Genomic DNA, 25,024 nt, shown 5'->3' with positions numbered 1-25,024 from the left:
CAGGCATGTCTGTCTATCTATCTATCTATCTATCTATCTATCTATCTATCTATCTATCTATCTATCTATCTATCTATCTATCTATCTATCTATCTATCTATCTATCTATCTAATGTTGAATTACAGGATACTTAAAAGTACATACAAGACAAAATATTTCATGCATAGAAGTTTATGTTTTAAAACATTTTCTTAATGCTTAATATTGAGTTTCTATGCTTGCGTAAATAAAAGCGCTGCACTTCAAATGCCCATTGGACCAATCATAACCACAGTTCGTTAAGCCCCTCCCCTTCGGTTCCCGCGTTCTTTTGCTTCAGAACAGGTCTGTGAGTTCAAAAAAGTCTTAAAAATGTCGTGATCGCTCTCTTGCTTTGTTATTAACATGGATCAAGAAGGATAATTCTGTCATAGAGTCAAACTCTGATATGAAACAGGATTAGAGAGGCTTTTTTGGCGCTGTTTAATGGCAGCTGTGCTTTAGTTTCATAATGAAAGCAGTAGAGACATCCTGCCCAGTCCCGGTCATTTTGATTTAATCTTGCAGCTCGTCCCTTATGAGAGAGCCGCTGTACCTTGAACGTATACTTAGCAGGTAATTTAGAAATGTTTGCTGCTGCCATTGATTTTATTGATTCGCATAATGCTTATCCGAATCCGTAGCTTATTTATAAATTGCAGCGTTTTGTGGTCTATGACATGAATTTGTCAAATGAACTTTATTTAATAAACGACGCAGTGACGATTAAATTAATGCGTTTACCTCTGTACTGTATATGTTGCTTAATTTTAGTTACTTTAGTATCTTTAGTATTCTCTGTGCAACTGTGCTAGAAAATCTGACAGTGTTGCCAGGTTGGCAGTTTTCATGCATAGTTAGGCTACTTTAACACTGTTTCCCCAGTTGTTTTTATGTCGGTGGGTTGAAGGGACCTTGAATAATGTGATATTCAACCGAATATTTATGCTATATTACCAGGGGAGCCCCGTCAAAAAGCCCCGTTTTTACCCGCTAGTTTGGAATAGCAATTGAGCTTTGTTTTGAAAACCTGGCAACCCTTCAAGCAGCCTCATCCCAGCAGTCAGTTTACTAGAGATATTCATATAATGATTCATGTCAAGCTTTCCGCAACACTTCCCATACAGGTGTTTTTGGCTTGTTAGGGCTCTTTTCATGGACTTTCAGCATCTCAGATTTGCATTCACCTTCCCGTAATACTCTTGTCTAATCATTTACCATCCAGTTTTTAAGTTATTTTCCCCCCATTCTACCCTTTTCTTCGCATTTGCCAACTTCAGATGTGGTTTTATCTTTGAAAGTCTTCTTAAAAGGCCAGCGCCTCAGAGTCTTTTCAGTGTTGCAGATGAAACTGGTGTTTGGTGTGTGCCGTTCATTGAAGCTGCCAGCTGAACATCAGTGAGGAGTCTGTTTCTCAAGCTAGAGACTCTGAAGTTCTTGCCTTCTGCAGTCTTGTGCATCTGGGCTGTCCACTTCACTCTTTGTCCTGGTTAAATACAGTTTTCTTTCTTCTTTCAACTCGGTGGTACATGCAATGGCCTTCATCCCTCAAAATGAACAATAGGCTTCTTCACAGCCCTTTTGAAACCAAAATTCAGCTTCACAAATGCGAATGTGCTCAGTACTCAAAACAAAGATTTTGCGTTGCAATTTCTATACGTCTTTAAATAGCGCAACCTTTTTAACGGCACTGAGATAATAAGAAAAGATACTTTAGTAATAACGTTTTTTTTTTTAAAGAATGAGGTAATGCATTGGTACCCTACTGGCTCAAAATGGGGCTTTTCTTCACAAATACAGATTGAATTACAAAGCCATTATTTCAAATGGTTATATTTTGTACATTTAGTATAGTTTCTCAATTTTGATCATTAAAAGGTACCGTGGTATTGGAGGTATTACTTTCAAAAATCATACACATATATAATATATATATATATATATATATATATATATATATATATATATATCTTTTATGGATAACATTTATATTAAAAAAATTTATATATTTTTTTATATTTATTTAAAGTATGTGAAATTCTGTTTGCTTATTTGAATATATATTAATCAAACAAATATTCTTGTGTATTTTATGTATGCATGCGGTCTGTCCTTTAGATCTTGTTCAGGACCCCATATGCTGGAGCAAACTGGAGTCCCGCTTGAACCCCTCAGAGTCCTCAAGTAAGACAAGCCTTTTGCATCATTACATAAAGTATCACCCCGTGAATGGCCCCTTGGGCTCCGACCCTGATTATTACTTTAATACATGTGTATTATTACATCCCTTAATGTAATGTACTGAACACCGGACTTCTTCAATTGATGTTCTCTCTTTTTTCAACACAAATCCTCAACTGAACTTTGAGACTGATAATGACTATAATTATGAAATGTAATTTTCCATAGTAGATTTAGCAGTTTTCTCCGAGCTCGGGGTGCTGTTGCCGATGGCAGAGAGATGTGCTGTCTGACAGACAGGTCTGTGCCCCAGGGGTCAGGGCGTTTAACGCTGCACAGGAGATTGAGTTGGTGGAGAGGTCATGCTGGTTCACTCATGCTGGTGCTGCCGTAGCATCAAAGACAACAGCTAGGCAGGAGAAGCAGATAAAACCACCGAATAAATGTGCTCATTACACCTTTGCACACCAGACTCTGCTTTAGCTCTTGTCATCATTACACGGTTAATGTCACCAGGGGACATTTAGCCGCTACTTAAAATGATGTCAAGGCTCACTGTTCTTTTAAAGGTGTGATTTATTTTTTAAAGCGATGACAAATAAGGATGTCTGAGATGATGCAAGGGATAAAAAAAAAAAACAAAAAAAAAATTAAACATGCAACTAACTTTTTAGTGGTTCTGTACAATTATGAATAGCGTTTATAATGTTCAGAAAATATCTTCATCTTGAACGTTTTTTCAAGCTTATGTAATATACAATGATAGTAATAAATTCAGTAATATCAAATGGAATAACTAAAAGACAACTATTTATCATTTATATTTTATTACATTAAATGTAAATTAATGTCTACAGTTTTTGTTGTTTCAGTTAAAATTATATTTTATTTAAAGCAATATTTAGTTTACTATAATAGCTATAATATAACTAGAAGAGTGTTTTACAGTATAAGTACACACACACACACACACACACACACACATATATATATATATAATTAGTGCTGTCAAGCGATTAATGGCGTCCAAAATAAGTGTTTATAATGTGTGTGTATATAAATACACACAAGCATGTTTATATTTATGAAAAATGTTTATAAAAATTGTATATGATATAATTTTTATGAATATAAACATATACTTATAAATACAAGTAAATATTGGCTAAATATATGCTGATTGTTTGTGTATTTATATTATACATAAAAATTATACACAGTACACCTACATTATGCAAAAAAAAAAAAAAAAAAAAATTCGGATACGATTAATCTGCACTAATATATAAACATTAAGCACTATAACACTGCCTAAACATTTTTACATACTTTTTTTTTTTTTTTTTACCTTACTGTGTCTTTTATTTAGTGCTTGAATGTGTGCAGCTTTTATATCTTGCTTTCTGAGATGACTTTTTTTTTTATTTAATGGTCAAATGTGGTTTTCTTTGTTTAGGCATGGTCTCCGATACCAAGAAGTCGGATGAGAGCTTTATCCCTAGGAATAAGAAGAACATAAAAATATGGTTTAGCCCAAAGAGTCGCAAAGTTCGCTGTTGCATTGAGAAACCTGTTAACTCAAACAAATCAAATGAATTCCAGGAAAAGAAAGCCAATACATCACCTGCTTCAAAGGACCTGTCCGTCTACAACTTCACCTCTTCCTCCCAGGAGTCTGGGACATCCTCTCCTCCACGGGGGAAGGCCAATATGAAAATAAAGAAAAAAAGAATCAGCCAAACCTGCAAAGCAACTGGTGGTGCTCAAAGGCTCAAAACGTGGACTACGCAAGAATGTAAGAGGCTGAGGCTGGAAGCTATCAATCAACAGTGGGCCTTTGGAAAAGAAGGTGCTGTAGACAAGGATGTAGAAGATGAGAAAGTGAGTTCTGGAGATGACAACAGGAGGTCCGGTATGAGAGTTACTTTCCATTTCCCTCACAGCCAGCCTGAGGAGACTCGTAAGGCTGTCCATCAAGAACAGAATCAAGTTCCCCAAAAAAGCATCCCAAGCAATTTGGAAGTTGAAGAAACTGAGAAGCAAAGCTCTGCAGCTTCCAGTTCACCATATTGCGATCAACAGGTTAAACCTGTCACTGATGTCCCGCAGGAATCCAATGAAAACACTCCAGGGCCTCCTCGGTTGTCCCTTGACAAAGTGCATGAGAGAACCAGAGAGGATCAGGACAGCGAGGATCCACAGAGGACACCAAAACAACGGCGAACATCTTCAGGATGGAGGAAGACGTCATCTAAAGAAGGAGCTGTTTCCACTAAAGGCCGCTCTCGGAGTCTGACAGTGTCCAAACAGTCCTGTGAGAAGCAGAATGCGGTGCCAGCTACCCCTCACCTTAAGAGGAAGTCTTCAAGTGCGAGACACAAGGCAGGTCCTGCTTACATGAAAAAGAACCACAATGGAGAGACACCACTGCACTTAGCTGCCGTAAAGGTTTGTGTTAGCTGGGATAAATTTGTGCTAAAACGGTGTTTTAAGACAGCTTTGATGCCAAGACATAGAACATTTTTTTTGCTTGCTTTTAAAAGTTGATAAGTACAGTATCAATACACAGTATATTAATAGCGTATAGTTTTTATTTTACTCTGTATTGACTGACGTTTAATAAATGCATATTTGTGCATGCTCTGTTTATGCTGTTTTCCCTGTTGTTACGTCTATTTTCATGTAAGTCTAACTTAAATTTACAACTTAAAAACATAGTATATATTATAGTATAATTTTAATAATAAAATTATTAAATATAACATTTTGTTTAGTTTTATTTATTTAACAACATAGTATAAATTATAATAATTTTTATATCTTCTATTTAGCGTTTTTCGGCCATGACTTGAAAATAATTATTGTTTAATATGTATTTGTTTAAATAACGGCCCTTTTCATATTTTTACTTTATTTTCTGGAAAAAAATTCACATGCATATAATTTGACCGGGGTCAAAATTGCGTTGTTGAGAGAAAAAAGATAAGTCAGTCTAAATATTTTATTATTATATTAAAAAAAAAAAAAAAATTAAAAACTAGTTTCAATCAAAAAATCACATTTTGTGAACACTAAAAGCATGTGTTTTAATTCTTCTAACTTCGCACAAATCCTTCAAATTGAATGTTATTCAAAATAAGAGTGAAAAATATAAGTATACAAATTATTATAAACAACTTTTAAAGCAAAACCTAATTACTGTAGTGTGTGAATGCGCTAAATGAATAATCTTGGCAAGCAGATAAACTGTGCAAAAGTGGAATGGGTGGAGATGTCAAAACCGAAGCCTAAAAAAAGTGCCTTGTGTTGTGGAAAGCGCATAAGCCTTTGTATTGCTATCGTACCTATTATTTGAAATGAAATATCTTCCCCTACTCCCCTTGAAACCGATTCGATTGTCGCACGTTTTTTTGTTTGTTTTTTACTGTACTGCTTTGACCGTATCTGAGACCGTTCTTCGTTAGCATTCCGGCAGTGAGTCACTTTCACCACTTAATGATTGATGCTAGGTCAGTGAGTCTGGTTGATCAATATCTGCTACCACAGACCTTTTGACCCCGGTCTTCTGTACAGGGTGATGTGGAGGAGGTCCGTAAGCTCCTTGCTCAGGGAGCCGACCCCAACCTGAAGGACAACGCGGGCTGGACACCACTGGTGAGAGAAGAGAATTTACACACAATCCAACATAAATCTTTCACACACAACAGCCTTGTCTCTTGTTCGAGGTTGTCTGGGCTGAAAATGGTTGGAAAGCTTTTCTTTGTATGTGCAGCAATGTATGCTTTCCTAGCAGAATGCTGCATGTTCGCTGAATACTATAACATCCTAATGGTTCTTATAGATTTTACCATTACCCTTCTGTGTTTATGGTTGTTTTTCAAATGTATATTTTATTATTTGTGGCAATCCTCTATCTTGCGTTCCATTTAGCTGATGAAGTGTAAGATCAATGTAGCTTTTTGCGCTCGGAAATGGTAAAGTGAAATATGAACGCTAGTAGTATTTTGCTTGTTTTGCCACATGAATAAGCGTGTGCATTTACTGTCAGCGCAGTATTTTACAAGTCACAAAATTCCCGAGAGGTAGAAAATAAATGAGTTTAAAATAAATTCAGTACAACCCGCACTACTGTTATGAGCACAACTTGTATCTGAGAACTATTCATTTAATATTTTAATTTATTGTTTGGTCTTTAAGATATATTTCATTATAAAGACCAAACAAGGTCTTTATAATTTTATATTTTATACTAAATTTTAATTTAATTTGATTACAGTTCAGGCAATTCTGTCTTAAACTATCATCAGCTATTTTTATATACAAATATAGATCATATTTTTTGCAAGCTGTTGGGCCGACACCACAATATTTGCTGAAAGTTGAACTGTTTTCTTAGGACAAGGTCAGCTTGGGGCAAGTGGTCACATGTTAAAGGATACGAATTTATCATTCGTTATGATACATTTCAGTATGTGTCTGCCAAACAATGTTTTGATATTTATATATAACATTTTTTCTATTATGTCATTGTTTAAATGTGGCTTTAGTGTTTTTCAGGATTCATTGTGACAGTTTATCCCATATGTTATAGACAATACTTACCCCATGTAGACTAAAGGTCAGTGTGTTTTCAGTCAACTGTGTCTTTCCTTCCTAAACAGTAGCAGTTTCTTTTTTTTTTTTTAAATAGCCAAGACTATGGTTTGTGCCTCTGCAAAAATTATACTTTAATAAAACAACCCTACGAGTATGACGCTAAATCAGGTTCCTTATGCTTGAAATTGTATGTTACAAATGTACTTTATGGTTTAAATAATTTATCATTATTTCTTTCACATTACAGTAGGCTGTTGAGAATTAGAAATGGGGATTCTTAACAAACGAATCATAAATCTTCTATGAAAAACCTTTCACAACTGAGTAATAATGAACCGCAACATGTTCTAAGTTTCTTAAAGAAAAATCCCTGCGAATGTGTAACTGCCTTTCTCCTCAGTCATGAATTTCACAGGCCTAGCTTAAAGGCCTTTGCCGAGCTGTTGATGCTGGGGAGTTATTAGGTTCAAGCTATTATAATAATGCTATTGCTCTTATAATCCTTCATGATATGACAGAACGTTGTTATATTTGCTACGTAAGGCAATTATGCATTGTATTTGCGTTTTTGTTTTTGCAGCACGAGGCTTGTAATCTGGGTCACCTGGGAGTGATGGAGGAACTGCTCAGGCAGGGGGCGCTCTTGAACACTCCAGGCTACCAGAATGACTCTCCATTGCACGACGCCGTGAGAAACGGTCAGATACCGGTGGTCAAGCTTTTGGTTGAACGCGGCGCTTCCCAAAGTGTCCTGTGAGTGCTTGACCTTGCATCCTCTTACCAATCGCCTGATATTTAACTGTGTGAAAATAAACCCAGTCAGGCCAGATGGTACAGTCCGTGGTGAAAACGGTCAGAATTCACTGGGGTGAATCTAGCTTGGAGGGGAGGGGGCGGGCGTAATAATGGTCATTTTAGATGACCTTTTAGATGTATTTAATTAGAAAACCCTTTAAAATCTATAGTGATAATAAACTTGTCATATTTCCTTAAACCTTCTTGGATATAAAGACCTGCAATTCTGGCAAAATTAAATATATATTATGCATAAATTTGCACATGACCATGTGACAGTTTTTAATAAAAAATAAAAAGATTGTGAAATAAAAAGACAAAAAAATGTGAGTGATTACTAATTGTTAACTTTTGCATTGCCCTTTTTGTAAAAAAAAAAAAAAAAAAAAAAAAAAATATATATATATACACACACACACACACACACACACACACATTCAATTCAAATAATAAGATACAATTTTTGAAGAATAAGTTACAAGTTAAATGAAATCTTTGCACAGCACAGAAGAGCACAAATGTGGCATTAAGGAATATATACAGATTTTTTTACTGGTGGCATTAATGCATTTCATAATACAATGTTATGAGACTAATGTTTTAAGTATAAAGTTTTGAATATAGAAATGTTAAACAATTTATACTTTAAAAATGAAACTTGGGTCATGAATGGGTCATTGAATCATTGACTTGCTAGATTTGTTCAGAAACGCAGGTTGATTCATAAACAAAAGCTGATTCCTAAACAGTTTGCTTGGAGATGTGCAGTGACTCAGCTCTGATGTTTAGAATTAATTTTGTTGACGAAGCACAATCAAATAGTGTTCCTAAAATGTAAGTCACTTAATATAACTGTAAAAATAACTATAATATAACTATAATATAAAAATTATAAAACTGTCATATAAATTGAATTTCACATTTTCAAATGCCTTTTATAATCATTAAAAGCTGTAATGCTCTTAATTAAAAATACTTCAAATATTATTACAATTTAACGATTTAAACAAGTTTTTACAATTTGTTTTTAATCTTATTTATATATATATATATATATATATATATATATATATATATATATATATATATATATATATATATATATATATATATATTTCATCCTTTTTATGTTTGTATTTTTATATTAAAATAATATCAATTATTTAATAATTTTGATAAAGACTGTTCTTAATGTTTTTGCATGAAGACTCTTATGCCTTATTTCTGTATGTTTCCATACACATTTGTGTGTGTATATGTAAGGGTTTTTGGTCCTTTTTATTTTCAGCAAAAGAATAAATGAAAATAATAAATAAAATGTACAAATCAAAAGTACTTGAGTTTTAATTTTAATTTGAACTTAAACATTTTTTTTTATGATGTAAATAATATAAAAAAAAGATTTGTTAAGAATCTTATCATTCAACAATCAAACAAACAATATTAAATGGATAAATGGAAAAAAGTCAGTGTTTCTGCTTGTGACTGCACCTCAGCGCTACAAATCTCTACAGACGCCTTTCTACTGTTGAATGGTATACCATCATATATATTTCTCAGCCCGGTTATGCTATGGTGCTTTATTCATTCATTTCATATTTGCATATTTTGTAACTTGTAACCGCGCCATGGTGTGTACCTGGTGTCGAGATGTTCAGGAACTTCTGCTTCGCTTCCTCCCACATGCCCTTTATCTTAATGAACTCTGTTTCCTCAAGATTGGCAGTGAACCCAGTACGCGGATGCTCATCCCGAGAGTTCTCTGCATGCGTCTCTGCGTCTCTTTTTGTCTGTCTGCCCTTTGTACATTGATTGACTAGTGCTGTGCTGTACATTGGGAGCGCATAAAGCATCAGCAGATTTATGCTTCGTTAGTCAATGGTGAAGTGAAGCATCAGCTCTGTCATAGAAGCGCTGCACAGAAGCAATCCACTCCTGTCAGACATAATCAATCACTTTCACTCCTTGCGGTCTGGAATCGGAGCAGTGGGGCTATGGGGGGAACTGCTGTGGGCAGAGGCTTCGCTGTAATGTGTTGTATGAATTGACTGGCACATCCCTGCTGTACCAGCAGTAATCTTTAATGCTTTTCAGATCTGAAAAGCTCTTTCTTGAGGGACCATGAGGGTAGCAACTACAAGCGAGACGGGGCCGGTAGCTCTAGTGAGCTACGTAAGCAGCCTCCTAACTGTCACAGAAACTCGTAAGCGACTGGTATGGAACGCTCTATATGAACAGATACTTGCTGCATCTCATAAACAGCACTTCACATGAAACTTGACTTGACCTGTAGAGTTTGGTTTAATAACTTTAAACATATAAAATATTATATTTTCCCAAAAAATTTTTATTTAATCTTTATTCACTAGTGTTTGGGGTCGGTAACGTATTTAATGTTGTTAGTTTCTCGTGCTAACCAAGGGTGCATTGAATTTGATTAAAAAGATAGTAAAAAGTAGTGCTGTCAAATGATTAATTGCGAATAATAACAAAATAAAATAAATAATAATACACATACATGCATTAATATATTTAAGGAAAATGTTGTGCTTATAAAATGTATTTATATATGATATAATTTATATATATGTATATATATGTATGTGTTATAAATACATAATAAATATAAATAGTACATATTATGTAAACAAAAACTTTTTTGGGGATGTGATGAATTGTTTGACAGCACTAAAATATTATTGTATAAAATAAATTATTCATTTCTTGGTACTAGATTGTTCCAAAAGTAAGTTACTTTTTTTGAGAGAACATTAGTTGATCAAAAATATAGCAACAAATTAATATTGTGAAAAAAATATATTACAGTTAAATCGGCTCCATTAATATTAAATTGTTCCAAAGGTAAAGTGATAGATAGATAGATGGGTACATGGATAGATGGATAGATTGATTGATAATATAAAAACTAGAAATCTGGTTCTCAAGAATTGTTTTTTATAATTTTTATTCTTTTGTAAAGCATTTGTGATGCTTAATATATTTGTAGAAAAAATTATACCAATTTTCAAAAGAGCAACATTTATTAGAAACTGAAATCTTTACTGTAATTTTTGACCGCTTAAATGCATCAGTGTTGAATAAATGCACTTAAAAATATCTTCACTGGTAGTGTATTTGCCTTACATAGACCAGGCCAGTATTTGGCCGTTTTGAAACAGCAATGCCTGCCTGGCTGCTTGTCAATCTACAACAGCCATTGAAAAACCCATACTGGCGACCACTAATCTTGCATTTTTTCAGCTTGTTGCTTTCCATTCCATCCATGATGCTGCCTTCTTTCTGAAGAGAGTGTCCTAGGAGGCAGCATAATTAAGATGCAATGGCACCTAGTAAGGCAGCTCACTAGGCTTCGGAACAGAACAGCTGTGTACTAGTAGGCAAATTTAGATGGATTTGGTCTGCATAAGCTCGATTTGTTTTGTTGATGTGATCCGAGCAAAGGAGCGCACTGCTTTCTTCCAATCGATGAGATCTGGTTAGCTCTAGTGCTTAGCGGCACCATTCTTGATTGCTTCGGTTATGTGGACAGGAACAGCTGGAGCACCTCCGAGGACTAATTTTCACATCTCCATCGATCTGTGATTCATTGGTCCCTTTTACCACTGGCATCTGTGTCTGATTTGTCAACGGCGAGATGGATGCAGTTGCTGAGAGGTTTTAGCTCGCTAATATCACTCTTTAACCGCATGGAGTGTCTTATTTTGCTGGAGGTGATGAATGCACACCTCCCCTTTATCAGTATGGGTGACACACACGCACGCATGTATGTGGTCTCTGCGTATGAGACACTTTGGCATTATTGGATTTTCACTTTTTGAGATTAGAAGCTGTGCGCGGCACCAAAACAAAATCATTTACATCCTATGGGAGTGTGAAGAGACTGTGGGCTTGTTTGGGGGGGGGGGGTGGCTCATGAATCCAAATGAAATTTTATGGACCAGTGGACCTCTTAATTGCCCCCCAGGTGTTATCTGTGCTGAAGCTTAATCTCAACATACATCCCTCTCCACTTTATTTCATTTCCACCTCTCTTCCCCCTACCAGCCAACAGGGACAAATGATCTGACGAGAGGCCGTCACGTACTGCTTGCCAAACAGATCCTCTTCGGATTTGTCCCAGGCCTTAACCTCTCGCTTATCTGATAGTTTTGCATGCTAAGTGGGTTACGCTGCGTAAACGAGGTCAAAATCTTCGAATGCTTGAATATTATTAGGTCCTTTTTCACAAATGTGTGGAAGCTTGTTTCCGCTACTGTATAAAAACTAAATAAATAAAAGTTAAATATAACTTATTTCGCAATGCTGATATTTTTTGGGTCACAATAAAAAAAAAAAAAAAAATCATCATAACTGCGTGAAATAAACTCATGTTAAAGTGCCCCTATTTTGGGTAATGAAAGCTTTATATTTTAGTTATTGGAGTCCTCAAAAACAGGTTGACAGGAATGCAAGGTCAAAAAACACTTTTGTTGTCTTAATGCATTTATTTATTTTATTTATTTTTATTTTTACTGCTATAATATCAGCACCTAGTGGCAAAGAATGAATGTGCATTTTCATTCAGACCAAGACCAACAAGTGGGTGGGCAATATGCTAATGTTTCATGTTGACATCAATATGAAATGGCTTGAGGTTCGTTTTAAAAATGACTCTTTTCAATCGTTCAGATTCAACTCTTTCTATAGGGAGAGAATAACTTGTTATATAAGGTGCGCTTTCAGATCTAAAACTTTGCAGGATGTCATTATTTACTTAGAGCTGTGTTCCACACTGCGTGCATAAAACTTTTGTACAATTTTAAATACGTTTAATATCACTTTTGAGCAGTGGAAAAGCATCCTTGCTAAATAATAAAATATAAAAAAAAAATTAATTTGCATTTTAATTTACACTAATATACCTGATTATGATTTGCAAAAAGTAGGACATGGATATCCTAAACTATACAGAAAGGAGGAGAAAAATCCTGTGTTACTGCTGAAGCTTGCAAAATCTTACTTCCACAGAAATATGAATGCATTATATTAAACAAATATAAGGAATTTTGTCAGCTACAGCAGTGTGCAGGGAAATATTCAGATATGAAATACTTAAAAGATGCATAACAAAAAAACTAATTAAAGCAAAAATAAAGATGTTGTTTGCTTAATTTAATAAAAAAAATATATATAAAAATGATACAACGCATAATATAAAGTTCCCTGAGAAGAACATTTCCTCAAAAGAAGCAGTAATATTTTTTTTTGTTTTAAACAATTGCACAATTTTACATTCAGAATTCTATTGTTTCTTTCTCTCAGCCGCAAAACTCCCATCCTGATTGTTTGAGACAGGACTTGTGAGCATCACTATGAACCCTAGAATGACAGAAGGGACATCTTCCATTCTTTTAAACTTCATAGCCATGCGAAAGGCCACAAGACAAATACACAAAGTGCGATGTTTTGTGAGATTTATTTATTCCCAGTTGGTTGGAACGTTCCTTTGAGTGAGGCATTAGCAGGCTTAAAAGAACGCATCTAGAGGATACATAGTTTGCCAGATATGTCCTTGAAAATGTTTTTATTTTCGGTAAATAGCGCTTTGCATAAACTGTACATATAACTGTGTTATTTCAGAAATATGTTTGGCCTGCGGCCGGTAGATTATGCGCTGACTCCAGAAATGCAGGAGGTCCTAAGAACGGCCCCGGAGGCACCTCATCCTGTAACAACCACCCCGAACCCCCCCGCCAGCCCGAGTGAGGTATACACAACCCGAACCCTCCTTACAGACAAACAAACACGCTCAAAACAAACAGATAAAAATCGCCGGTCTTTTGTACATCATCTTGCAAGTCGCTTTGAGACATCATCTGTCAAGAACATAAATGCAAATGAAGTGCGCTCTACAGTTTATTTGTATTCTTGCAGGCTGCGGGCTTTGTGCGAGAGACGGGTCCAGTGGTTGTGATTGGCAGTCAGCTGACGCAGACTCAGCAGAAGCAGCTCACCAAAGCAGCTCAACTCCTTGGAGGGAAACAAGTGCGCTCCTTTTGTAGAGCAGGTACATCTTCTTTGAGCTCTTGAGTAAAGAAATGAGTGGTATTGAGGTATGAACTGCTGTTCGAAAGTTTTTTTTTTTTTAAATATATATTTTTAAACACTTTTGTTCTCATGGCTTTAGTTATTGTGAATTATTCAAATGTAAATAAATGTTTCCTATTTTTAATGTACCGTAAGATGTCGTTTTCGGCATCATCTCTTCAGTGTCACGTGGTCCTTCGGGAATCATTCTCATAGGCTGATTTACTGCTCAAGAAGCATTTCTTTTTTTCATTGTTGAACAAAAACGGCTTACTGCTTATGAGGAAAGCACAGAACAATATTATAAAATGGATAGTTCTGGCTGTTTGAAAGAGCCATATTCAAAGGAATTGGCGAATGTATTGTATACAAGTCATAAATGCAGTATATTATTATTATAACTTTTGACATATGGCACAGTCTAATATTGTTTTTTTTAAATAATGGACCAATCAGTTGAATCTGGTTGTAGGATAAACATACTTATGTGCGCAGGTGTATGAGTGTTTATATTAGAAAAGGTAAAGGAGTTTTTCCAGATTTTTTCGACTTGCCAATTTCCATACACGCACTCATACTATTCATATTGTTATGAAATGTGGGGCATATAATGACTATAAACCATGTTAAATGACTGTAAATTATGTGTGAATTTTTATTTAATTTTTTTTTAGTCTAATGAGGATAAGATTATTTCAGCCCGACGTGGACGGCTCAAAACAGCTCAAGAAAACAATGAGACATTTTCAAAGCAGTGAAATGAAGCGTCTCTTCTTTCTTTGCCTTTCTTCCATCACACAGAAGTGCATTACAAGGCATCCAGCTGAAGCATAAGAGGCACATTATAAAATCATACATTATGAAACCAGCACTTTCAGTGACAAATGTAGCTCTCGCAGAGTCTTTCGACTCCTCCAGAAATCACACCAACAGACAAACAATGAGCGGTGTCTCATCTTCTGAGCAATCAAAGTTGAAACGGAGTAGAATTAAAGTAATTGAAGCAGTTTCTCATTCGCTGCTCATGGCGGAACAAGGCTAAAATAAAATTTTGTCGAAGAATGTAGGCTTCGTGTTTGTCACACAACAAAGGGAAGAGCTTTTGGATTTTTTCGTTGGCCAGATTAAAATAATCTCAAGGGATTGCTGAAGTGTGGCATTCTACTGTATTAGGAGCCTCTGTATATTGCATTTTTGTTTTTCTGGCGTTAATTGTTAGCATTAACGGAACCTGATAAAAATTGCTTTCAGTGAAATAAGACATCAGTATAACAAAATATCATAAAAGCACATAAAATGACTAAAACAGAAAATATAACCGTTTCTCAATAGAAATGAATCTATTGCTATATAACTACTGTTTATTTATTTATTTATTGTGTTTAATTTTTATTGTATTTACTGACTCCCTCTTTGATTAAATGTCTGTCCAGTCACCCATGTGGTTGTACCAGATGTTCCCATCATGCCCTCGTCCCTGACCGCACTTCGGGGTGTCCTCAACGGCTGCTGGATCCTCACTTTCAGCTGTAAGCAATGCGTCGAAGCTTTATATCGTTGTATACATTTATGCTTAAGCAAAGTTATACGAATATTAGCATTAGTATGTCTGTTTTTGAATGCTGGGGTTTCTGGATTATAGAAATGTAGTCCACAAAAAAGATTGTACAGAACGGGTACAGTACACCAGCCTTTACTCGAGCAGTGGCTATTTCTGTTGAGCAGACCTTTTTAAAATACACGTAAAGCCTGTGAAAAAAATATTAACGCTATTGTTTGGCTCTGTGGGATATCGTGTATTTAAAAACGTTAATTATTTTTTCTATTCCGTTTGACGCCGCTGTGAACTTGGCATGCGGTCCTTGTTCTGCGAGTTATTTAGTGAGGCGTATATATCCGTGCGTATGATTTTTCACAGCTTCAGTTGAAAATCAGCAGGCTCCGACTGTGCTGCCCATTCATTTAGCTCCAATTCAAGAAATGGCTAGCTCTTTCGAGTTCGCCTTCTGTGCCGAGTTCATTTCTGTCAGTGCACCAGCAGCCTCAGAAGTGCACAAATGCAGCCTGAAGGAATCAAATGGTGTTTGTTCTCCAAGCTATCTATTTTGATATTGGTTATTGTTAACATATTTGTCATCCATCTTTAATATCCAGCCCACGGCAGACAACACCTTTTGAGGGCAGTTTTACTACATCATTTATCAGTTTAAAATAAGTCTAGTAGAAATGTTACGTGCTGGATATTGAATGTAACAATTTCTAATGTTTAATTGCATGTGTGAGCAAAAAAAAAAAGATTTAAATCAGTGTTTTTCCAAGTACTCTATATTCACTACCAGTGCTGGGTGTAATTAGTTACTGTAATTTAATTACTTTTCCCTCTTACTCTTATTTTTTTTTTTTTATGGAATTTAATTATAGGTACTTTTTTATGAAATTAAATTAATTTACACAATACAATAGTAGATTTAAAAAAAGAAAAAGTCTAACTTGAAAATGCATGCTTTTTCATACATTTAAATATTTAAATAAGAATACTGGTAACACTTCCGTGTCCAGTTTTCACTATTAACTGATTGGTTATTAGCATGAATATTACTGGGATATTGGCTGTTTATTATTACTTAAAAGAAAACTTCACACACATTAATTTCTTATTCTGTAAGACCTTATTCTAAATTATTTTCTTTAACGTAACCGTTACTTTGCTAAGTATTTATAAGCAGTAATTAGGAGTATGCTAAGGCAAAGTCATAGTTAATACTGGGATTTGGACTTTAATTGCTTTAATAATTTAGGTAGTTATCTATTTTTTATTTGAAATTATTAAACAAACCGTTGTCATGTCTTGTATCCTTAACCTGTTGAGGTTGATATTGGATTTGGAAAGTAGTGAAAAAGTTTTTGGAGAGAGTAATTTTTACAATTATAAAATAACACTGTTAAAGATGTAATTAGTAGCTAATAGTTAATTACTATTTTACAGTAACTCACCCAACACTGTTCACTAGAATTATTAGTATTAAAATGTTTTAATACTAATAATTCTAAAAATAGTTTTAAAATGTTTTTATGATATCATTTTTAATGTAATATAAAATAAAAAATATTTTATCTTAGGGAGTAAGAATAATATGGTTTAAAATAACAAAAATATTGTAATAAGTTCCCAAAAAGAAGCTTATTTGTACCGTTTTGTAGTACAGTGTTTTTTAAGAAATACTTTTAAAATTAAAAATAATAATAATAGTACAATATTTTTAACCTGACCATATATCAAATGCGTGTAACAAAAAGTGTCTCCCTTAAAACAACTGAAGGCATGCTGTAATTTATGCTTTAGCTGCAGTAACATTTTGTCTAACTTTTTATGTTTATATCACTATTGTTTGTTTAAATCGAAGTTGTTTTGTTTTATTCATCAGATTAATCGCAATATGATTTTGGGCCAGATCGTGCAGCAATAAAAAAAAAAAAGTCTCAAATGGAAGAGCGAGTGGTGATACGTGGTTGAGTTTAGCGCTCTGTCTGTGCCACACTTTATGAGCCGTTGATGCTGTGCCTCAGCTTTCTGTTCTTCTGTATGGGTCTCTATGGCTCAGTGTATCACGGTTCAGTGCCCATGAGTGTGTGAGCTGCCAGCGCAACCCATCCACAGCCACCCGCCACACACACACACACACACGCGCACTCACACACACTCCTAGCTTCCTTGTCCTCTCCCATCATCGTGAATCTAATTAGCTAATATGCTAATAGTTCTTTGCTCCTCGGCTAACAACCTGGCCCTGTCGTCCAGAGAGAGAGTCGGATTAACCCCGGGATGTAGCATCCTCACCGCCACCGCCCTCACGGGGTCCCGGGAAATGAAGACTGTAATTAAAGAGGCAGAGGAAGTGCAATTACAGCTCATGATTACTGTGGAGGATTGTGTGTGTGTCTGAATGCACTCCTATAGGTGGTGTCTGTGTTCAGGATATAAAGATAACGTTATGCAGTGACACTCTGAATGCAGGAATACTAATCCCGCTAATGGCGTAGCATCACGCTGCTGCAAGAGAATGTGTTTTTTTGTTTTTTTTTATGTAAAGTGGGTTTTTCCATTATGTGGGAGGTGGACAGAAATGTTTGGTTTCTCCTACAATTTGATTTTCGTTCCAGGCCTGCTCGCACTTGGCATTGTAATTATTTATGCTATTAGTATTATTGCATAATAAAATTATGAAAAAAGCGTAAGTAACAATATTTGGATAGTCTGAAGTAAAATAAGTCAAGATAGCGGTTAAAAAGCAAAGTGAAGCTAATGCGTATTTTGTATTTAAGTGTGTTATGACACTTTTATTTTACTGTTAAACCTTTTTAATGGCTTATTTGCATGCATAATAATAGAATATTAGCCATTTATTAGTGTTAATTAAGCACATATTATTGCCTTATTGTACATGAGCTTGTTCTACATACCTAATGCCTAAACTTATCAACTACCATACTAACTATTAAAAAGAAGCAAATTAGTGTAAAATTAATTTAAAATGTATTAAGAAGAGAAATAGTAGTTAATAGTTAACAAGAGTGTTACCGTGCATACATTTATACATATACTGTACATACTGTATACGTATACATTTTTCATATTTACATAAATTCTTTCTTCACAAGTACGTTTGGAAATTTTTTAAAAAATGTGTCAACCTGCTCGGTGTAAAGGCACATAAGAAGCAATGAGAGATCTTTCCTCTTCATATGTATTTTTAGACTCTACAAGGTGCCCATTTATTCCCCTTGTCCTTTTTCTGTCATCATTCTCATTGGAACAACACACAATAGCTGCCTGCTCTTCCAGAGCTCTTCAGTCAAGAAAGGGCCATTTCAGCCAGACGTACAACTAGGGCAAACCGAGCAGAACGCTATCAAATAGTTGTAAACAAGTTGAGCGTGTGAAGATTTGTGATGGAGGATTTGTGTTTTTTTTTTTTTTTTTGTGTGTGTGTGTGTGAAGCAGCAGGTGTTTTTTAGACAGCCTTGAGATCACTTGTAGTATATTGCGCTTGAAGACCTTTTGTGAAGAATTTACCTGACAGAAATGAGCAAAAAGATTGTTTTCACCCTTGTTGAGAGTGCATCCTCATGCCCTGAAAATCTTGTCCTGCTCTGTTACTTTTCACTAGTGAAAGTTGTAAAATACAGCGTAAGACTTGCAAAATTTAAGTGCGCGTTGCATCACTGCTGTTCTACTGATTTGCCTTGCAACTGCAGATTTCTTTTATACTTAAAAGAATAGCTCACCCGAAAAATTTAAATTGGCATTATTTTCATGCTGGGGTTTTTGTTCCAAATATATATGCTGTGTTAGTTATTTATTTATTTATTTTTTTTGCAGCAGTAGCAGCTCAACTTGGTAATGCTACTTTATAATACTTTTACATACTTTATAATACATTTACATTTATTCATTTAGCAGACACTTTGTTCCAAAGCAATATTTATAAAGTATTATCTGCAAAATCTCTGAGTGGAAATATTCTTAAATTATTTCCTTTTATATTCCACGTGAATGAGGGTGAATAAATAATTGCAGATTATTTTTGCTCTTTATCCCTGTAAAGCCTACTTTATATTTGATACATGATCTCTAAATAGTTCATTTAATTTAGTTCACAGTTTTAATAATATAATTCTTAAATATTTAATGGCTTTGATGAAAGCAATAGCTTTTGTGTTGATGAATGTTAAATGTATTGAATATTTTCATGGTTAAAATGTTAAAATGTATAAAATATGATGCAGACTTTTGATGACCATTTGTACATCTCTCAGTCATAAATATATTACATTCCGTTATGTATTTTTTTGCTTCTACAATAAAAAGGACAGAAATTTGATCATATAAAAAAACCACTTACATTTTATTTTCTATATTTTCGCATGACAATATTTTATGTGTTTTGCTTGCAAGAGATGCTGTTTATTTTCTACTTTTGATATGGCATCATGTATTTATTTTGTTTGCATAAAATTAAAGATGATAAATGCATTTTTTCATTAGAAATATAAAATATCACCTTTAATAGTTGAGTATAATTACCTTACAAACCTTTTAATGAACTATTGACTTATATATATGTGTGTGTGTGTGTATGTATATATATATATATATATATATATATATATATATATATATATATATATATATATATATATATATATATATATATATATATATATATATATATATATATATATATATATGTATATATGTATATATATATATATATATATATATATATATATATATATATATATATATATATATGTGTGTGTGTATATATATGTATATATATGTGTGTATATATACACATGTATATATATATGTGTGTGTGTCTGTATATATATATATATATATATATATATACTGTATATATGTGTGTGTGTATATGTATATATGAATATATATATGTATATCTTTCAACAATCATGATCAAGTAAAGTGTTAATTGAGGTTTTGATTAGAAGTCATATCTCCCAGCCCTGTCCTCAAGTGTGAACTCTATATGCTTACTATGTCAAACTATATGGGCAATAAAAGCCTGAAAAACACACATACACACACAAACATTTTTTTTCACACACAAATGTCGGGCTTTACAGGTTTAAAATGCTAATCAATATATGGGTGGTAAGTCTGCTATGCCTAGTTCTCTTACTCTCAATCTTTCTTCCAGGGGTGAGTTGTAGCCTTCAGGCAGGCAGCTGGGTCGGGGAGTGTGAGTACGAGGCAGGTGACGGCCCCTTGCGTGCCCGCGTGAACAGAGGCAGCCTGGTGAGTGACAGGCCAACATGTGGAGGGTCTAACAGTTATCGACACATTTTCCTCTCCAGAGAGGAGGAATAATGGCTGAGCGAAACCCTCTCCTGTTCCTGCTCTTTAATGGTCTCTCATTGTCAATCTGCCATGTTGATCTGCTCTCCTCAGGCCGGCTTGGCTTTTATTACTGACTGTGCTATGGATTGTGGCTTGTTTCGAGAGTCACACACTTCCCCGAGGACAGAGAATTCAAAAAAAGAGGGAACACACTAGTGACTTTATGAGAGGACTGTGCATTGTGTGACAATATAGGGCACTGGTGATCTCCCTAGGCCACGGTGTACGACTCAAATGCTTTGCAGGGAAGAAGCCAGGCTTGATGTTCTGCTCTGATTGCTAAGCAGCCCCTCTGCAGTTCTTTAACGTGAAAACAGCAGGGTTTGCGTGGCATAGGTTGAGGTGATGTTTCTAAATATATATATATATATATATATATATATATATATATATATATATATATATATATATATATATATATATATAGGATGTAATTAATTGCATCAAAAAAAAAAAAAAAAATTTTTGGATGCAGTTAATCATATATATATTAAGGTAAACATGGACACTTTCAGTAACGCTTTATTTTAAGGGGTCCCTCTTACACATGTACTTTTAAGAACAAATTATGAATAATTATATAAGCCAACCTTAATAAGAACCCTAACCATATGGTAAGCATGTGTTAATTAATATTACTCAGTACCTAAATGAAATGTATAATCACACTGTAACAAGGACATCTTAAAATAAAATGTAACCTAAATTTCTATGTTGGTGCGTTTTGTTATAGAGGTAAATGTAATTATTGATTGCTTGTTTAGTGAAAATATTAAAATTATGCTTTCATTACTATTTTACTGAAGCATTTTTAATCTAAATTGTATCATCAGTGCATAAATATGCAGAGAGATTATAAATATTGAGCAAAAAAGATTTTTTTTTGCCTTATTTCACACATGCATTCCACATCGAGCTGATATTTATTTTAGATAATACCTCCAAAACAGCATTGGAATGCAAAAGACACATTTCATAGTTGAGTTCTTCATTTATTTGTGTGATTATTGCAGCTGTGTCCTGGTTATTGTGAGGCTTTAATGGCCCGAGTCTAGCATGTTGACCTCTCAACAAGTGCCAGTGACCCATATATGGGCAGATCTCTTCTTTGGGCATCTTTCGGCTCCCCTGAGCTGGCATTGTTGCAGACCGATCCAGACCAGACCGGCGCGAAAGCCTGTTACTTTAACCCCAAATGTCCTGCAGCTGTTTTCATTGATGGCACAGAAGTGGCTCAGACATTCACTGAACCATGTCTTACCTCGTTTTTTTTTTTTTACACTTATCTCTTTGTGGCAGGTTGTTAGTTACTTTTTTCCTTTTTTTTTTTTATATGTGAGGCAGTATTTAAATGCTTTCTGCTATCTTGAAAAACTTGGAATTATAACTTCAGTGGAATTCCCTGGAAATGTCCCAGAAATAGGTCAAATATTAAAGTCATGTGTATTTTTTATGATCAGTAGCTCAGCATTTCATCAGCTAGAAATGTCTCTATAGATGTTTTAAAAATCCTGATTAAGTAATCACAAACAACTGGAACAGGAATGGAAATGTTTTGATCGAAAAGTGTTAACCGTCTTAACTCTGCCTTGCCAATTAGCACACTTTAGATATATTGAGCTTTGGTGCTCTTGTGGGAATTGTGGGCTCAAATCTGGCCTGTATTGTCACCCAGTCAGCTTTTCCAAATCATTTCCAGTCAATTCCACTATCAACATGGCAAAAAGTCAATAATCTCAAAGCAGGCTATTATAGGATGCCATAACTAATATTCAGGTACTTTATTGATGCTTTGTGTACTAAATTTCTCTCGTTTTCTCCTACATCTTTAGCTCCCTCCCCTATTTGATGGCTGCTTCTTCTACATGCTGGGCTCCTTCTGCAAGCCACCAAAACTAGAGCTCATTCAGTTAGTGAAAGAAGGTGGTGGACAGCTTCTGAATCGCCAGCCCAAACCCGACAGCGACGTCACACAAACCCTGAGCGCAGCGGCCTACCATGCCCAGCCTGGTTCAGACCAGATTCTCTGTACCCAGTATATCTTATATGATCCTCAGAGCTCCTACAAACCCCAGAAGGTCAGAGTAGGTAAGGTCTGGTCGGCTCCATCCACATGGTTTCTGGAATGCATAGCTGCCTTTCAACTCCTGCCAGTGCCAGAGCACTAGGCCTTATACTCGGTGTGTTATTGTTTCAGCTTCACAACATCAAATAAAACTTTTTTTCTGCAGAGAAATTAGTTTTTATCCTTATCAGAAGATAGAGCCATCATAATTGCGGTTTTCATCAAGCTTTACGGCGGGCAAAATAAAGGGTCTGACTTTTCCCTGAAGATTCAAGTCACATGGCAAGTCTCAGGAGAAAGTATTTGCATGCTTTTTTAGAGCCTATTGTGCTCGTTCTTTCTTTCCGGGCCAAATTATGCCATCTGAAAGCTAGAAAATTATGAAAACATTTCCCATTGTTAGGATACATGACCTATTTTGAGCAGACTTGCAAACCATTCAGAGATCTTGTGCGAATTTGTTTTATATTCCCCCAGACAAAACTTACATCTTCATCCGACTTTTAAATGCAGTGCTAATTGCTCAGACCGCTTTTGTTTAAAAACAAAAAAAACAAATGGTATTCATAAAGTCCAGGACAGGATAATGGGATTCTGGCTGCAGATGAAAAGGTGGCATTTAGATTAGATGGCAGAAATAACCAAAGAGATGAATGAAGAAAATAAGAGCAATTAATTCCCAAATGGTGGGTCTTTCGAACAAGCTTTTTTTTTTTCTTGTTGTTTCTGCAAGGGTTAAAAAATGAAAGATTTCTGGTCTTCTCTGGCCATCTCCCAAGACGCGGCTTTCAATGGGATTAGTCAGGGATGCTCCTAATTGCTATTGATTGCTGTGAGCTGCATTAAATTGCTTCGCCCTCGTCCTGCAGGGACGTGGAGGGAGGCAATTAGTGGTGTGGACAGGGTTTGGTGGGGTGATTAATTGGAGGGTATTGAGGGTCCTGTGGGTAGAGGGAAACATGCACCCAACTCTTAACACCTGACTTTGCAAACTTTATCATCTCTCTCTACTAAGAGTTAAGAGCTTTTAAATGCACTTTTACAGAACAATGTGTGAAGACAGATACAATCCTGAGGGCTATGCATTGATTTTCACAGTTCTTATGTTGCTTTTGGTTAACTGTATATCTGAAGATGTTCTTAATGTAAAGCCTAGATTTTTTTTTATTCATCCAAGATCATCTTTTAGCCAGATCTGGATATATATATATATATATATATATATATATATATATATATATATATATATATATATATATATATATATATATATATATATATATATATATATATATATATATATATATATATATATATATATATATATATATATATATATATATATATATATATATATATATATATATCGTTACTTAGAATTTGCCCACTACTTGAGAGACTGGTGAAAATTTACAGGAAGTACTGAAAAATGATCTACTTTGTATCTACTGCCAAACCAACTTTTTTCGCTACATGAACCGAATGATTCTAAACTTGATTCCAGTTCAGAAAAAATCCAATGCCAAGTTCGGACAAGACTTTTACCTTAAGGAAGATTAAAACTTGCCTGTTTATCTTGCACATCTGTTTACCAGCTTTGAAATCCTCTGACATATGACGCTAGGGGATATATAAACACCATATCACACAGGCTTTTTAAAAAAATTATATATTTGAGCTTTTTTGATTAGATTACCTCTGCCCTCACCCTGCATCAAGTGTAAAATGTCAAAACACTAATAATCTGACTGTTAAATGTAATCTGTAGTCTCAAATCTCAAAAAGAATGTCCAGAAAAAAAGCTAAATAAATAATATCTTTTTTTACTTGTAGTTTTTAAATTAAATTTTAAATTTAAAAAATAGTAGTATATTAGTTTTTTTTTTTTTGACTTGTTGAATTTGTAACTATACTAAAATTCTTATTTGCTACCTAATGCACTTCATCTGTTTTTCACCTTTTACATAGTTTGGGCTTCTTGCCAGCTTACGGTTTAAATGCTTCCTGCTGGTATCCTATCCTGATGTAAAAAGAAAATGAAATCAATAAAGAGAGCCCCATGTTCTGTAAAGTAGCATCAGGTATGATGCTCACCTTAATTAATTTCCTCCCTTAATTACTGTATACATGATCTTGTGGGCGCTAAGTTTTTTTAAAAAAAGTGATTACAGGTGTCAGGCGTTAATAATCGTGACTCAGCTGTGCTTTTCTTTGATACTGGAGTATGTCTGTTTGTAGGACTGGAAGCAATTCAGTTCTGGCTACTGTTTCTGCTACTTATGATGAAAGTTGCACTTCTTCAATCGCTTTTAGGGGGCTCTAGGATTTCTTTGTGCCACTTCCTCCTGTTGTATCAGCA

General features: G+C 34.8%; 1 protein-coding gene across 2 annotated transcripts; it reads left to right on the top strand.

Moving 5' to 3' along the window:
- Positions 1-275: 275 nt before the first annotated feature.
- bard1 (BRCA1 associated RING domain 1) lies at positions 276-22,812 on the top strand. Of its 2 annotated transcripts, none has more exons than XM_043248417.1 (10): positions 276-325; positions 2,138-2,203; positions 3,657-4,648; positions 5,774-5,854; positions 7,377-7,549; positions 13,232-13,358; positions 13,526-13,658; positions 15,112-15,207; positions 20,401-20,498; positions 22,433-22,812. In XM_043248417.1, exons 3-10 carry the CDS (start codon positions 3,659-3,661, stop codon positions 22,766-22,768), a joined length of 2,034 nt encoding a protein of 677 aa, XP_043104352.1. In that variant the 5' UTR covers positions 276-325; positions 2,138-2,203; positions 3,657-3,658; the 3' UTR covers positions 22,769-22,812. The 2 variants fall into 2 exon arrangements, with proteins under 2 accessions (XP_043104352.1, XP_043104351.1); XM_043248416.1 differs by lacking the exon at positions 276-325 and adding an exon at positions 416-595.
- Positions 22,813-25,024: the final 2,212 nt, after the last annotated feature.

This window comes from Puntigrus tetrazona, chromosome 9 (assembly GCF_018831695.1).
Source record: "Puntigrus tetrazona isolate hp1 chromosome 9, ASM1883169v1, whole genome shotgun sequence".
NCBI lineage: Eukaryota > Metazoa > Chordata > Actinopteri > Cypriniformes > Cyprinidae > Puntigrus > Puntigrus tetrazona.
This window is presented reverse-complemented; position numbering and strand designations above follow the sequence as displayed.